The sequence below is a fragment of the Gallinula chloropus genome (assembly GCF_964237585.1).
Source record: "Gallinula chloropus genome assembly, chromosome: 36".
Classification (NCBI taxonomy): domain Eukaryota; kingdom Metazoa; phylum Chordata; class Aves; order Gruiformes; family Rallidae; genus Gallinula; species Gallinula chloropus.
The window spans coordinates 224807-239454 of NC_140121.1; the positions used below are offsets into that span (position 1 = coordinate 224807).

General features: G+C 52.7%; 1 protein-coding gene across 1 annotated transcript; it reads left to right on the forward strand.

The window, feature by feature from the left end:
• The first annotated feature begins 419 nt into the window (after positions 1-419).
• On the forward strand, positions 420-14311 carry PBX4 (PBX homeobox 4). Its single transcript, XM_084277823.1, has 9 exons — positions 420-688; positions 3325-3398; positions 9846-10087; positions 10447-10637; positions 11285-11420; positions 11695-11851; positions 12017-12123; positions 12907-12993; positions 13456-14311. Exons 1-9 carry the CDS (start codon positions 480-482, stop codon positions 13546-13548), a joined length of 1296 nt encoding a protein of 431 aa, XP_084133949.1. The 5' UTR covers positions 420-479; the 3' UTR covers positions 13549-14311.
• The last annotated feature ends 337 nt before the right edge of the window (positions 14312-14648 follow it).

Consider the following 14648-nt stretch of genomic DNA (forward strand, 5'->3'; position numbering starts at 1 on the left):
AGACCTTATCACCGCCTACACTGACCTGGCAGGACGTGGGGAGAGATGGGGGCCGGTCTCTTCGCCCGAGCGCTGGGCGCCAGGGCAGGGGCAGGTCAGACCCCGGGTAAAAACCCTTCCCCAAAGGGGGGTCGGGCCCCGGACAGGCTGCCCAGGGAAGGGGTTGAGTCACCGCCCGGGATGGGTTTAAGAGCCGGGCAGACCAGACGCTCGGGGATGGGGGTGAGCAGGGGCCGGGGCCCGTTGGATTCGCCCATCTCAAAGGGCTTTTCCAGCCGGGGGACGCTGAGATTCTGCGACCCGCGGGGCGGGCGGCGCTAGGACCCGACCCCACCGGAGCGGGCGGCGCTAGGACCCGGCGGGCGGTGGGCGGGGCCTGGCGGGGCCGGGCCCGGTGGCGGCGGCAGCGGCGGCGGCGCAGGGGGCGGCTGCGGGCGCTGGGCCCTGTTGTGCGGGAACCGGCCCCGCCGCCCCCCGCCATGGAGGATCCGTCGCGGCTGCTGGCGGCGGCTCGCGGGGCCGGGCCGGCCTTACCGGGGGGGATCCCGCCGCCTCCTCCGCCGGCCGCTGGGGATCCGGCCGCCGCCGCTCCCCCGCCGGGGCCGCCGCCCGGGCACCACGACACGGGCGACGTTCTGCAGCAGATCATGGCCATCACCGACCAGAGCCTGGACGAGGCCCAGGCCAGGTACCGGCGGGCCGAGCGGCTCGGTACCGGCCGCCTTCCCGCGCGGCCCGGCGCCGTGACTCAGCTCCGAGCGGCGGGGGGGAGATGGGGGGGTGTGTGGGGGGGGGGGTGACGGGACGGCCCTTGGCCCCGCCGCCCCGGGCCCCACCACCTCGGGCCTTGGCGGCCCCGCGGCGCGACCCTCCCGGTGGGGAGAGAAGCCGGAGGATGATGGGGGGGGGCGGTGGGAAAGTTGCGCGGTGGGTCCCCGCCGCGGGCCGGGCCGCGCTTCGGTCCCGGCCTCCGGCACCGTGGGGGGGGGGGACACACGCCGGGGCTTCTGGTGACCGGCCCCCCCCGTCCATCCGAAGCACCGGCCCCGTTACCCCGGGTGGAGGCGGCCGGTGGCTGCTGTGGAGGGCTGGAGTGGAGCCGGAGGTGGGTTCGGGGCTGCGGGGGTCGTTCCCCGGCTCGCCGTTCCAAGCCGTCGCGGTGGTTAAAGGAAGGAGAAGGCTGCTCGTCCTCCCACCGGCTTCGAGGGGACACAAATAACCACGGGGCGGGAACACCCACCCGGGAATCAGAGTTGGGCAGCGCTGGTGCCTCCTCCTTGGTCCCTGGCTGTGCCTGGCCCCGACTGGCACGGTGTGTGGTTACAGGCTCTGCATCCTCGGCGGTGTGAGGTGGGCAGCCGCTGCCACCAGGCACTTCAGAAGGGGGTGCAGACTTCCAGAGCAGGCTTATAAAACCCAGAAAAAATGGGGTTTTGGAGCTTTTTTTTCCTCCACCACCGATGCGGTGCCGCTCCCCAGTTCACTCTTCGGCTGTCGTGTCCGGTTGCGGGTGTCCCGGTTTCCCCGTGGTGGGGTGATCCCAACCCAAACTGTAGCTGGTTTGGGGTCTGCCTGTGGCTTCGGGTGCTCCCAGGGATGAGTGGATCTCAGTCACGACCGGGGTTTAAAGGCGACTCTTCCACGTAGCTTCCAGCTGCGGCTGGTGGGGAGGTGGAACTCGGGAGCAGCGTAGCTCAGAACGGATCCCACAGGTCTGGGATTGCCCGTGTGTTGTGTAGGAGCCGCGGTTTCTCTCTTGTGCCCTCACCCTGAAGCTAATTTGGAGCAGAATAAATTCAGCAGGAGCTTTAGTTTCAAAGAGGAGTTGAAGAAAATGACCCGACCGTTGATGAAATGACTTGAGCTCTGGCGTAGCGGTGCTGACAGAGCCCACCTGAAGTGCAGCAGGCTTAGAAGACCCCCCCAGGTTTTAAAGCCCCACGTGTATTTGCATAAAGAGAAGGGGGTTTTATTGTCTTCTGGATGAGAAGTTTGTTGGGTTGACTTGGCTTCCTGAAGAGGAGGCGTTGCCGAGGAAGTACAACCTGGGCCTGGTTAAACTCACTGCAGGAGCAGGACTCCTGGTGTCTCAGAGCCACGGTCTTCGTAGGGGGGGTTTATTCTTTGGGGCTACAGAAGCTCGGGGATGCGCTCTGTGCCTGGTCCTCGAACGCCTCGCGAGCCTCTCAGGGCTCTGCACGAGGAGGATTCCTAAAATCCAAGTGAAAAACTTGCCTGAAAGTTTCCTTGGAGGGAAATAAATCTGCTGAGGACGTGTTTGCCGCTGCCGATCCCCTTGCCTTACCCCCTCGGTCTCCCTCGCAGGACTTAGCGGGCGTGTTAATTAGGCAATTATCTCTGGGTCCGGTACCTCCGCTGCCGTGTACCCGACCGCCGCTGTTTTAGACCCAGGTGGGCTCTGGAGACTCGGGATTCGTTTTCTCTCTCCCTTTCTCCCCCATCTTTTCCCTCGTCAGGCAAGGACAATAGGCTGCGCGAGGCTGTCTTCCCAGCTGCCTTTGTTCTCAGGCTGTTTGGGGGGTGACATTATCCAACATCTCCGTAGCTGAATGGGGTTTGTGCTTCTGTCGCCCGGGGTTGTGAAGGAAGGAGGCCGCTGGCCTTCAGCTTCTGGGATTTTGGTTAAAAGCTGGCATCCTGGTAGCTTGCTGGCGGCTCGGTGGGAGCTGAAGGGGGTGAGGGAGCCGAGTACCTGTGTTTGTGGAAGTGGCTGGTGTGTGAGGAGGAAGGCTGGGCTGTATTGACACAGAAAACATCTCAAAACCCACCTCTAAAGGTGGTTTAAATGCTGTTTCCGAGTTACAGCAAGGCTCACCAGGAGCAAAAGAGGCTCTTTCGGAGGGGGACGGGGTGGCTGGAGCTTCCCCTGACTTCCAAATGAAGTTCAGCACCAAACTCCCGGCTGCCCTTGGAGATGGGTGACTGTGAGGTGAAAACACCTCGGGGAACCTCCGCTCCGGCGTTGCTCCGGCGCTCACCGCGCTGCCGATGCGCTTTCAGCTGAGCGTGTGTCTGTTCCCATTAGGCTGGGGATGGATTCTGTGTTAACGGTGTCATTAGCGTGGCCTCTTCCTGGAGAGGAGGAGGGAGGCAGCGAGCACCAAAAGAGCTTCAGCAAGGCACAAGGAGCCGTTGTGGTAACGCTGGTACTAAAAGGCTGTTGAACAGGGTCTGTTGTCCCTTGGATGAGGCAGGCGAGCGAGCGAGCGAGCGGCGCTTGGTCCTTGCTGCGATGCTGCTCCCTGAGACCTGGGATCTGCTTCTCCTGCCGGCGTTCACCCCTTCTTTCTCCTTCCCTTGCAGAAAACACGCCTTGAACTGCCACAGGATGAAGCCTGCTCTTTTCAGCGTGCTGTGTGAGATCAAGGAGAAAACAGGTGCGTTGGTGTCTCCTCTGGCCCGAGCTTTCCAAACCCCCCCAGCCCTGTTCAGTGCTCAGCTCCGCTCCCGTTTCACGTGGGCTGTGTTTTCCTTGGGAGACTCCACAGCTTCAGGCTTTTTTTGGGCATTTAATAGTCTTCTGTAAGCTGGGAATGGGTTTGATTGTGCTTTTTACCATGCTGTCTGTGCACAGGTTTGGAGGAAATAAGATGACTTCAGTGGAAGAAGTGTTTTGCTTGTGTGTGTGCGGAGAATCGACGGGTTGGGGGTGTTCTGTGTCTGGCTGGATACGTGGAGAATCCTGAGTGCTCCTTAGCTGTGGGGTGGAGGAAAAGAGGCAGCGGAGCAGCGCGCTCCGGGATACCGGGAAGCACAGGAGTGGGAAATGGAGCTGGTGATCTTTTCTCTGGGGGGTCGAAGCGCTGGTGGCGAATGGATCTGGAGTTTGAACTGCCTGGTAGATGCTCGTACGCGAACACTTGAGCAGTGCTGTCTGGATGCCTGATTTCTAGAAGCTACTGTGAATTCCTGTGGGTTTAGAGAATAACTACTTTAGTTCCATGTAATTAAAGTGGGGGTGCTGTGGTTTGGGGTGGGTTTTTTGGGGTGTGTGTGAAGTTTTAGCTGTGTTAAGCGTAGATTTAGGATGTTAAAGGTGAGATTGCTTGTTCCAAACTGCCAAGTGCTGCTCCTTGCGCTGCCAGTGCTGTGTGTGGCCGTGGCCTGGCCATCCGAGGCAGCTGAGAGGTGGCATCACAGGCAGGTTTCTGGAGAGCCTGGTCACAGTGTGTCCTCACAACAGCCCTTTGCTTTGGAAGAGCAATGTCGTGGTGTGTTGTGTGTGTGTGTGCTTGTCTGTCTGTCTGTCCTTCGAGCACTGCCACCCTTAAAGAGGGTTTGTCTTCTGTTTTTCTTTTCCCTGCTGAAAGCTGCCTCCTGCATCTTACTGATTGACACGGTGACTTCTCTGAGATAAACACTTTTGCAGGGGCTTGATACCCCAGTTAAATGCCCTTGCAGGGGCTCGATACCCCAGTTAAACACTCCTCTTGCAGGAGCAGGCTCCATACCCCAGTTACACAGGATTTGGTTTGGTCTCAGAGGTTTTTTTGAATGTCTGATGGTCTGTCTATTCCTTATTTAAATTACGGGGAGCAGATGTTATGGCTTCAAGCAGACAAAAGCCTGGACATACTGTATAGCACAAGGTTTTGGGCTTTCTTTGTGACCCAGGCGCACAAGCTCCTTTTCTAGCTCGGAAATGAGTTTCAAATGTGTTTCTCCTCCCCCCCCCCCTCTGCCCCAGCCCCGCTCCCCATCTTTCTTCTGCTCTTTGTTGGAGGGTTAAGATCGCTCACAATAGCGCGGGATAAGCCGCACGCCCTCGCGATGGGCTGAGAGGTGCCCAAGAATTCCTCCCCAAAACGCAATTCCCAAGGAGTCTGAGGGATGTAAATAGATTTGGCCCCATTTAATGTTTTGTTTGAGCCCTGTTCCCCACCCCTCCCCAGATGACTTTTTGTATTTTGAACAGTTTATAGGACATCGGGGTGTTTTATTTCCAAGCCTTAGGTATGTGTGCTCCAGGCACGTATTTATTTGGAGAGGCATCTAACCTGTTACAGCCTCCTTGGGGTTTTTGGGAGCTCGTGGAAGCATTTGGAGAGGTTTTATCTAAGCAGCAGGTAGGGGGGTTGCTTGCTGGGCTGCATTTTTAGCTACGATTCGAGCTGTGTGAATTCAAATGGGGCATAGTTCTATTTTAAATCAGAATTAAACACCTTTAGTGTGGAAGATGCAAGCTGGAGGTGGAATCTCTGAGTTTCCCTTCTCTGCTGATCACACGCTGCCAGGGGGGGCACAGGTCTGTGGTGGGCTTCCAGCCCCACGGGGCAGGGACAGCGCGTTTCTCCCCACGCGCTGCACAGTGGGGCTCCGTATTCTGGCCCCTGGCAGGGGGAGTGTGTCTGTTGCAGCATCCTGACAAGGAGCAGCGCTTTCTCACTGCTTTCTTGTCGCTGCTAGCTGCGACCCTGGGTCCTTTCTTTCACCTGCTGGCCGCTGTGAGGGTAACTCAGTGGGTTATAAAGCTTGGCAGGCGGTGTGGCCGAAGAGCACGCGTTCTCTTTGTCACTGAGTTTGTTGACAATCTTACGTAGTGAGTCCTGTTCCTCAGTGCTTGGAGCCCCACTGGCTTTTGTCTTCCGCTTCCATTCCTCTCCTCTCTCTCTCTCTCTCTATCTCCCTGGATGTACAAAGCTGCCTTGGGTTTGGGGAAGGTGCTGCGCTGTGACGGTGCTTTGAGATCAGCTGAACCAACAGCGATGCTGTTCTCTGCAGCGGGATGCTTGGGAGGCTGGTGGCCGTGCTGCTGAAGGGAAACGGGGTGTCTCCCATGGCTTGATGATGTAGAGGGGTGCACACAGTGTTTTGGTGGCAGAGAGAGGGGTTTACGATTGCTTTAGGTGACCTCCTCTTTAAAAAATATGCTCCTGCCTTCTCCCCTAGCAGCTTAATTTGTGGCCTGCCAAGATGGGGGAAGCCTCTGTCTGAGGAAAACAGCAGGAGTCAGCTTTTAGCATGAGCTGTAGGATAAATATCTGTGAGTGTGACACAGGGAACAGCCTCATCCAGGAAACCCTGAGACAGGGATGAGGAGGGCTGCAGGTCCAGTGCCCAACTGCCTGCTTCCTTCCCCTCTCCAGGGCGTGGGGCTGCCCATCCCTGGCCCAGCCCAGCTGGGTTTGGTGCTGGTGTTGCACGTTCTCCACCAAATAAGAGGCACCCATCACATTCCTCTGCGCCTCTGGCTCTGTGAGAGGAAACCTGGGAGGGAAGGCAGGCTGCATCCTGCTTCTTGATACCGGCGATCTTGGTACGGTGCATCACAGAACTGCAGATCTTTAATTAATGAGATGGAAATATATTGTAATGATTGCATTTGCATAGCGAGTGAGGCTTCGGCACCTCAGGTTGTGATGTGTTTTAATTAAGGATTAATTAGAAATGATGGGAATTTCATTTTGCTTAGCACAATTATTTTGCATATTTGATGAACATCCGGTGGGTGATGTGCCAGCCAGTGTTACGTCGGCGCTGCTGATGGGAGCGACTCTTTGGGCCTTGGAGCTGCTGTCGGGGTTTTCTCAAACCTCAGAGAAGCAGCAGATCCTAAAAGGATTTAAGAGCGATGGATTTACCACCACGCTTCAAACGCTGGCTGTGCCCTAACTGGCTGGGCCACAGCTCCAGTCTCTGGGTGTTCTGTGACTCGAGTCCTTCTGTGGTTGTCAACTCATGTGGGAACTTCAGAGCTGGGATAGCTGAATGGCCGTGGAGAGGGGGGAGATTTCCAGGGAAGGGTTAGTCTTGGAGTATTGAGAGTGTCTTCTTGGAGCATCAGGGGCCGGTAGGAAGCAGTGTGTGGTCAGGCACGTGTGCCATGAGGGCTTTTTCCTCCTTGGTAACTTTTTACCTTCTTAATTATTTTCTTCCTTTGGAATCCTTTCTGTTTCACGAAGCAGAGTGTTTCCAGAAGCCACGCAGGCTGCAGGCTCCTGCTGGTTTGATTTTCAGGCCTGTCTGCAGAAACAGGCGCTGCCAGACCCGTGGAGCACGCCGGAAGCTGGCAGGGCAGGAGCAGCCACCCTGGAGAAACTCCCTGTGCTGTGTGGCATTGCTTTACCAGGCTGTCAGAAGAGACTCACAGGAGCTGCTGTGAGCTGCAGCGGTTTTGCTCTCCCATTGTGCTGGTTTTAGAGATGAAAGGAGAGCAGCTGAACGACAGCAGCTCTGGGCTGAGAAATCAGAACCGGCTGCTGCTCGTAGCAAACAAATAGTTGTGAGAGAATCTGATGTGACTCGTGATCGGTGACGGTACTGGCAGTAGGTGAAGGCACTGGGAGTGAAAACGAAGTGAAAGCAGAAGGTATCCAGGAGCTGCTGGCTTGAATTTAGAGATACTCTCCCCAGTGATGATTTCTGCAGGACTTGGGCTTTAACATGCTAAGGTGTGGTGGTGCCAGCTCATCCATGCTTTGCTCTGCTCACCTCAGAGTTTGTGAAGCACAAGTTGGAGCTGCTGGGTGGCACATGCAGGTTATGAAGCACAGGTTGGAGCTGCTGGGTTGCAGATCCAGGTTATGAAGCACAGGTTGGAGCTGCTGGGTTGTGAATCCAGGTTATGAAGCACAGGTTGGAGCTGCTGGGTGGTGAATCCAGGTTATGAAGCACAGGTTGGAGCTGCTGGGTGGCAGATGCAGGTTATGAAGCACAGGTTGGAGCTGCTGGGTTGTGAAACCAGGTTATGAAGCACAGGTTGGAGCTGCTGGGTGGCAGATGCAGGTTATGAAGCACAGGTTGGAGCTGCTGGGTGGCGAATCCAGGTTATGAAGCACAGGTTGGAGCTGCTGGGTGGTGAATCCAGGTTATGAAGCACAGGTTGGAGCTGCTGGGTGGTGAATCCAGGTTATGAAGCACAGGTTGGAGCTGCTGGGTGGCAGATGCAGGCCATGGCACGCTGCTGATGGCCAGCTCCTCTCTAGTTTCTCACCCCTTGCTAGGGCCAGCCAGCCAGTCTTCCCTGGAGATGGGGACGGTGCTTCAGACGCGCTTTTCAGCAGTCAACTCGAGCTGAGCTCATGTGTAATTGATGATAACTAATTTCTAATTACCATAATTAGACAAGTGACATAAAATTAAGCTGCAGCTGGGAGCTTGACTTCAGCACGAGGTAGTCTGGTGCGCATGGTAATGTGCACAGAGAGATGCTGGGCAGGACAGGAGCGTGTTCAAACTGGGTGACACCAGAGTCTCTGTCCTGCTGGCTTTCCACTGCGGGTTGGGGGTAGTTGAAGCAGAAGGACCGACAGCCGAGTGCTGCTCCTGACCCCTCTGCTGGGATGCAGAGAGCTGGCTGCTGCTTTTAAAACCCCCACCAAAAATTGCTGCTTTTCACTCTGTCTCGTTTCTGGCACCGTTCACAGGGTGAGGGGTGCTTGCAGCAGATGGGCTGGTTTTGGTTTTGTTTCTAATAAGGCGCTAATTTTAATGCAGTAAGGAGTTAGAAATACCACCGACTTCTTAAAAGTCACCGCTCCCCTCGCTGCTGTCACGGCTCGAGTTAAACAGTTACCCACGTGTTACCCTGGGGCTGCTTCTGCCTTACCTTGTTCCCCTTGCAGACAGAAGGGGGATGCTGGGCAGATGAGCTGGTTGGCTGTGAGGGGTGAAGGGCTGCAGCCTCTCCGGAGCGCTCGCTGCTTCAGAATGGTGTAGTAACCCCTGCCCGACCTGCAAAATAAGCTCAGGCTGTTTCTGTGTTCAAAAGTATTATTTATTATAGATAAAAGTGTTATTTCTTTTAGATAAACTATCCTTTTGCCTACCAAACGCTGCAGATCGTTATAAACACGTATGTTTAACGTCTCCTTGCTGCTCTCCTGCCCTCCCACTCGATTTTTTGCATAACAAAAGCACGTTTGTGTTTATCTTTGCTGGGGAACAGTCATTCCTTAACCTGCCAATTACAATTTGGAAACGGTCATTTGGGGTTTGTAGCTTCACAAGGTTAAAAACAACTGTTCATCCAACTGAAATTGCCCAGCAATTAAAATCAAATTAACAGCCCAAAAGCTGTTGGCCGTTGGGTGTTTTTTGTGCTGACCTGGTGTCTCCTGAGTTCTTAAGATTTTTAAAATAAACTACAGTCACAATAAATTGTCCCAAAAAAGGGGGAGGTGAAGGGGGTTTTTATAAACCAAATTTACTGGGGAATAAACTGGAACAGCCTGAGTGTAGGGACTGGTGTGGTCTGGGTTCACTGGCCATGAGTGTAAGGAGCCTGCTGGCTCATGTGGGTTTGGGGTTTATAGGGTTTAAAGTCCAGCACGGGTACGACTGGGCTGTGCACCCCACCGCTGGGCAGCTGCACCCTCGGCATGTGAAGCAGACAAGGTCCATCTCTCACCTTGTGCCCAGGTTCCAGCAGGTTCTCATGTGAGCGTGGTGTTTGTTTCCATCCTGGGATGCAGCAGTTGTCCCAGCCGCTCAGGCCTTTGTCTGTCTGTCTGTCTGTCTGTCTGTCTGTCTGTTCAAGGGAGCACTGCACTCCTCTGAGTGCTGCTGTGGGGTGGCCGCTCTCCCACAAGCCAAGTCCTGGTTTTACAGGCTGCTTAAATAACTCTTACATGTAGTACAAAGGAGTGAGACCCTGAGCAGCCTCCTAAGGTGTCTGAAACCCTCCGTGCATCCCGGTGACTCCCCGTTCCAGACAGCGTCCCGTCTGTTCTGCTCTGTTTAATGCTCCTTGGTTCCTTGGGTTGTTTTTTTCCTTGACCTGCCAAGTCCCTCCGAAGGGTGTTAAACACTTTGCCAGAATGTAAGTGGATGCTGGTTCCTGTGTTCAGAAATAATCTCTTGATTCCCTCTCTGTGTTTATCTAGTGTTAAGTATTCGTGGTATTCAGGAAGAAGATCCCCCAGATGCTCAGCTAATGAGACTAGATAACATGTTGCTGGCAGAGGGTGTCTCCGGGCCCGAGAAAAGAGGAAGAGGAGGACCGATGGCTGTAGCAGCAACATCAGGTGGCTGTCCAAATGACAATAGCATTGAACACTCTGACTACAGGGCCAAGCTGTCACAGATCCGACAGATATACCACTCTGAGCTAGAGAAATATGAACAGGTGATCTTTCTGCATGGAAGAGTTTTTATCATCTCAATTAAAAATAACCGTTTTTTCCCCTTGGTGTCGGTTGTAAGAACGGAACAGGAAGTAAAATGGGTTCAGGTGAACGGGAGGAGACCAGATCCAGCTGGAAACCTGTCTCAGTGTTGCAGGAGTGAGGTGAAGGACATCACAGTAAAGATAACGAATGTCTCGTTTTGTCATGTTGCTGTTGCTTTTTAAGAGTACGTGGAATAAAGCTGAAACCTGGAAGCTCTTGAAAGTCTTATTTTGGATATATATATCTCTATATTTGTTGTGGGGAAGGAATTGGGGAGCGCTGTACTGTGTGTCGATACAAATGTGTGTGCTTGCAGGCCTGCAGCGAGTTCACCACCCACGTGATGAACCTGCTTAGGGAGCAGAGCAGGACGAGGCCGATTTCCCCCAAGGAAATCGAGCGCATGGTGAACATAATCCACGGCAAGTTCAGCACCATCCAGATGCAGCTGAAGCAGAGCACGTGCGAGGCCGTGATGATCCTGCGTTCCCGCTTTCTCGACGCAAGGTAGGGACAAAACACAGCTCAGCCAAGCCAGATGTTTAAGCCTGAACCTCTTTTTTGCTGCCCGTCACTCCCAGTGCTGATCTGGTTTAATCAGTGAGGAGTCATAGAATCATAGAATCATGGAATCATAGAATTGTAGGGGTTGGAAGGGACCTCAAGAGATCATGGGGTCCAACCCTCCTGCCAAAGCAGCTCCCTAGGACAGATCACTCAGATAGGCGTCCAGATGGGTCTTGAATATCTCCAGAGATGGAGACTCCACCACCTCCCTGGGCAGCCTGTCCCAGGGCTCTGTCACCCTCACTGGGGAAAAGTTCTTCCGCATGTTGGTGTAGAACTCCCTGAGCTCCAACTTGCAGCCATTGCCCCTTGTCCTATCCCCACAGACCACTGAAAAGGGGCTGGCTGATTCCCCCTGCATCCCTTGCTTCAGATAATTATAGACTTTAATTAGGTCCCCCCTTAGTCTTCTCTTCTCAAGGCTGAAGAGTCCCGCGTTCTGCTCGTTAGGATCTGCTTTGATGTCAGCATCTATTTAACTCCACTCCCTTCCCAACGTTCTCCAGAGCAAATGTATTTAGAGGAGGTGGGGAGGGCAGTGCCAATCTCCAGCGTCATTTAAGTAGGAACAATTAATGTCTTAACAGGCGCAAGCGGCGTAACTTCAGCAAGCAGGCGACAGAAGTGCTGAATGAGTATTTCTATTCACACCTGAGTAATCCTTACCCCAGCGAAGAGGCCAAAGAAGAGCTTGCAAAGAAAGGTGGCATCACGGTTTCACAGGTACGAAGTGTTTTACCTGGAGTGAAGGGACTTTTCTCCTCTCTCCTTGAGCAGCCTGGCGGGGCTTTTCCCTATAGTTGGCGTCAGGCTTCAGTCACTGGTATTTTCAGTAGGATTTAGGCTGTTGGGAGGTTTAGTAGTTGGTATTTTCCACTTGAAGCTTCGTATTTTCCACTTGAAGCCTCGTTTAAAACACCTCTGTTGCTGGTAACATCTGAATATAGCAGGAAATGTAATAATCTGATCAAACACTGACAGTGATACCCATCTCCAGGTTTCCAACTGGTTTGGTAACAAAAGAATCCGGTACAAGAAAAACATGGGGAAGTTCCAGGAAGAAGCGAACATCTACGCCGCGAAGACAGCGGTGGATGCGACTAACGTCGTGGCTCAAGGCAACCAGGCAAATTCTCCATCCACACCAAACTCGGGTGAGTGAGCGTCCCAGGGAGGACTCTGTCTGCCCCAAAGTCCCTCAGATTTGTTTCTCGTGACACACAGTCCTGCAGACTGCTGGCGGGTGAGGTGGGACTGTTTCTGGTGGGTTTTATTGCTCATGTTTGGTGGTGTTTTGTTTGGTTTTGGTTTTTTTTCAGCTTCCTCTGGCTCTTTTAAGATGACAAATTCCGGAGATTCGTTTATAAACTTGCAGTCGTTGACTTCCTACCAGAGCTCCCCAGTGGGAGCCAATGTGCAGTCCCAGGTCAGTAATGGGGCAGGGGAGGAAATGATCCATATCGTGACATTCACGTTACAACCCCATTTCTCTGTCCCCTGTGTACGGTGTGAGCAGCTTTTCAGGGAGGCTGTGGAGTTCTCCGTTCCTTGGAGATACTCAAAACCCACTGTGGGATAATCAACCCTGATTTGGATGGTTGGGGTTGGATTTGGTGGCCTGGCTTTATGTTTTAATGAGCAGGCCGAGCTGGGTGTTCCGGCTCTGGGTGGCACTGCCGTGGCTGCAGGACGTGACTCAGATGTCTCAGTCCAAGTCAAGACACAGACCTGCCCAAATGTGGATTTTCTCTTGGAACTGGGAGTCTTCTAGGGAATTAACCAATGTCCAGATCAACCCACTGCTGCTCTCCTGTCCCTTCACATTCACACCAGTGACTTGGTGCTTTCTCAGCATAATCAGTTGTGCTCTGTGTAAGCGGGGCTTGGTGTAGGATTTCTGGTTAACAGTATCATTAAACTCATTTTGAGCTTTCTGCTGAATTACTAAACCCATCTGACTCACATAAAGCCTGCTCCTGTTACAGAAGCTATAGGTGACAGGCTCTAATGCTGCTAGAGAATGAACTCACTAGGTGTAGCTGGGTTAACAGCAAGAAGCTGCAAAGAAAACTCATCTTCCTGCCAGGAAACCTGCCCCTTACTGAAATAATTCTTGGTGGTTCTTTAACTTGATTAACTTTTCATTTTTAATTGGATTTAACTTTTTTTTCCCCCAATCCTTACGGATCTCTCTGGCATCTTGTTCTAGATGGATTCCTTACATCATGTCATACACCAGACAGGAAGATACGACACGATTGTGGGGAACCCTTTGTATACGACGCAGCGCATAGATGTAAGATCTGTCAGGGGTGCTGGTTACTGGAGAACACTCATTCCATCTGAGATGGGTCAATGATCTGAGAATAAACATTGGCTTTGTATTCCCCTGACGTGGGGATGGGGAAGAAGCTGGAAAAGATACAGTTTCCCTCCTGGAAACTTGATTTAAAATTTTAAGTTTTGTTTATCAGAAAACCAGGTTTCCAGCCGGTTTGGGAACAAAAGGACTTGATTTTAAAATAAAGTAAAATAAATGCATGTACTTTAGTCAATTCCTGCCACGAGGAGTAAGAGTAACACCAGAAAATCCTGGCAGGGGGAAAGGTTATGTGGGATGATTGTGGACTATGCTTTGCCAGACATGATACGGAGTTACTCCCTTTTGAAAGCCCCATTGCTGGTAAGGTATAAAGGTGTAACAGCTTACTTTGTGTTATTTCTTCGAGATTTGATGAAGTATTTGTTCTCTTTCCAGGCTAATGGCAGCTGGCAGGATGCTGCCACCCCTTCATCAATCACTTCACCTGCCGGAGACCCGGGAAGCGTTAATTCGGATGCGTCTAATTAAGTTTTTAGGACCTATTGATGAGAGGAAAGAGGTCATTAGTGTAATTTGTCAATGTTGCTCTTTTGCCAATACTATTGTTTATACAACTTGACACACAGCTAATTACCTCAGAAACCCCCCCTGGAACCAATAGAAGATTGTGATTACAATGATACCTCTCTACCTCTCAGCCTCACGCAGTCGAGTTCTTTTTTCCTTATGCCCGTTGGGATGTGAAATTGGTTTCAAAGAACTTGCTTCATTTTCTTAACCAAATTCCTTTTTTTAGAACACGGATTTTATGGTAAGGATCTGAAAGTGTCTCTTCTAGAACTCGGCGTTCGTCTCAAGTTTTACAGCTTAAGAAAACTGACTTATTTTAATTTCCATGAAGTTTTTTACTATGAAATTTCTGTTCTAGTTGATAGCTACTAACAGTTAACCCCCCCTACCCCCGTATTGTAATCGTATGCGTTCTCTGTATTGTAATTTTGTATAGGAAAATAAGCTTTTTCTTAACTAGAATTCATTCTGAGCTAATTAATCAGAACGTTGCTTTACCAAAACTCTCACTGGACTTTGCTCTCGGGTAGGACCTTCCATCCTCTGTCATTCCATGTAATTATAATTTAATGTCTAGTGGAAGAAAGGAGAGGAAAAACAAGTCTCCTACACGATGAAAAGCGCCCGCACCCGCCTGCCCTCCCTGCGGATGAGAGGTTTTTGTGCGTTAACACAGCCCCCACCCCTTTCAGTTGAGGTTTTATCAAAGATAATAAACTTCCAAAGCCTTTTTTTTTTTTGTTTTGAGGGAAGAGGAGGGGGGTCGTGTCTGCTTTTTATCCCAGTTCCCTTGAGGGAGGGGAGATCTCGGTGAGGGAGGGAGAAGGGGAGATGGCTGTGAGGGAGGGGATATCTCTCTGAGGGAGGGGAGATCGCCTTGAGGGAGGGAGGAAAGGTCGTTATGAGGAAGGGGAGACCTCGCTGAGGGAGAGGAGGAGGGCGCCCCGTGAGAGGGAAGCAGCGTTTCCTGAGGGAAGGCAGGAAATGGCCATGAGGAGAGGCGATCGCCATGAGGAGAGCTGGTCTCCCTGAGGCGAGCTGATCTCCCTGAGGCGATG

Bases quoted from the DNA above. Each gene is read 5' to 3' on its own strand.
- PBX4 (XM_084277823.1), top strand. From the start codon at position 480: ATGGAGGATCCGTCGCGGCTGCTGGCGGCGGCTCGCGGGGCCGGGCCG. The intron at 3,399-9,845 runs GTGCGTTGGTGT...GTGTTTATCTAG, and splicing joins TGAGATCAAGGAGAAAACAG to TGTTAAGTATTCGTGGTATT. The intron at 12,994-13,455 runs GTAAGATCTGTC...TTCTCTTTCCAG, and splicing joins ATACGACGCAGCGCATAGAT to GCTAATGGCAGCTGGCAGGA.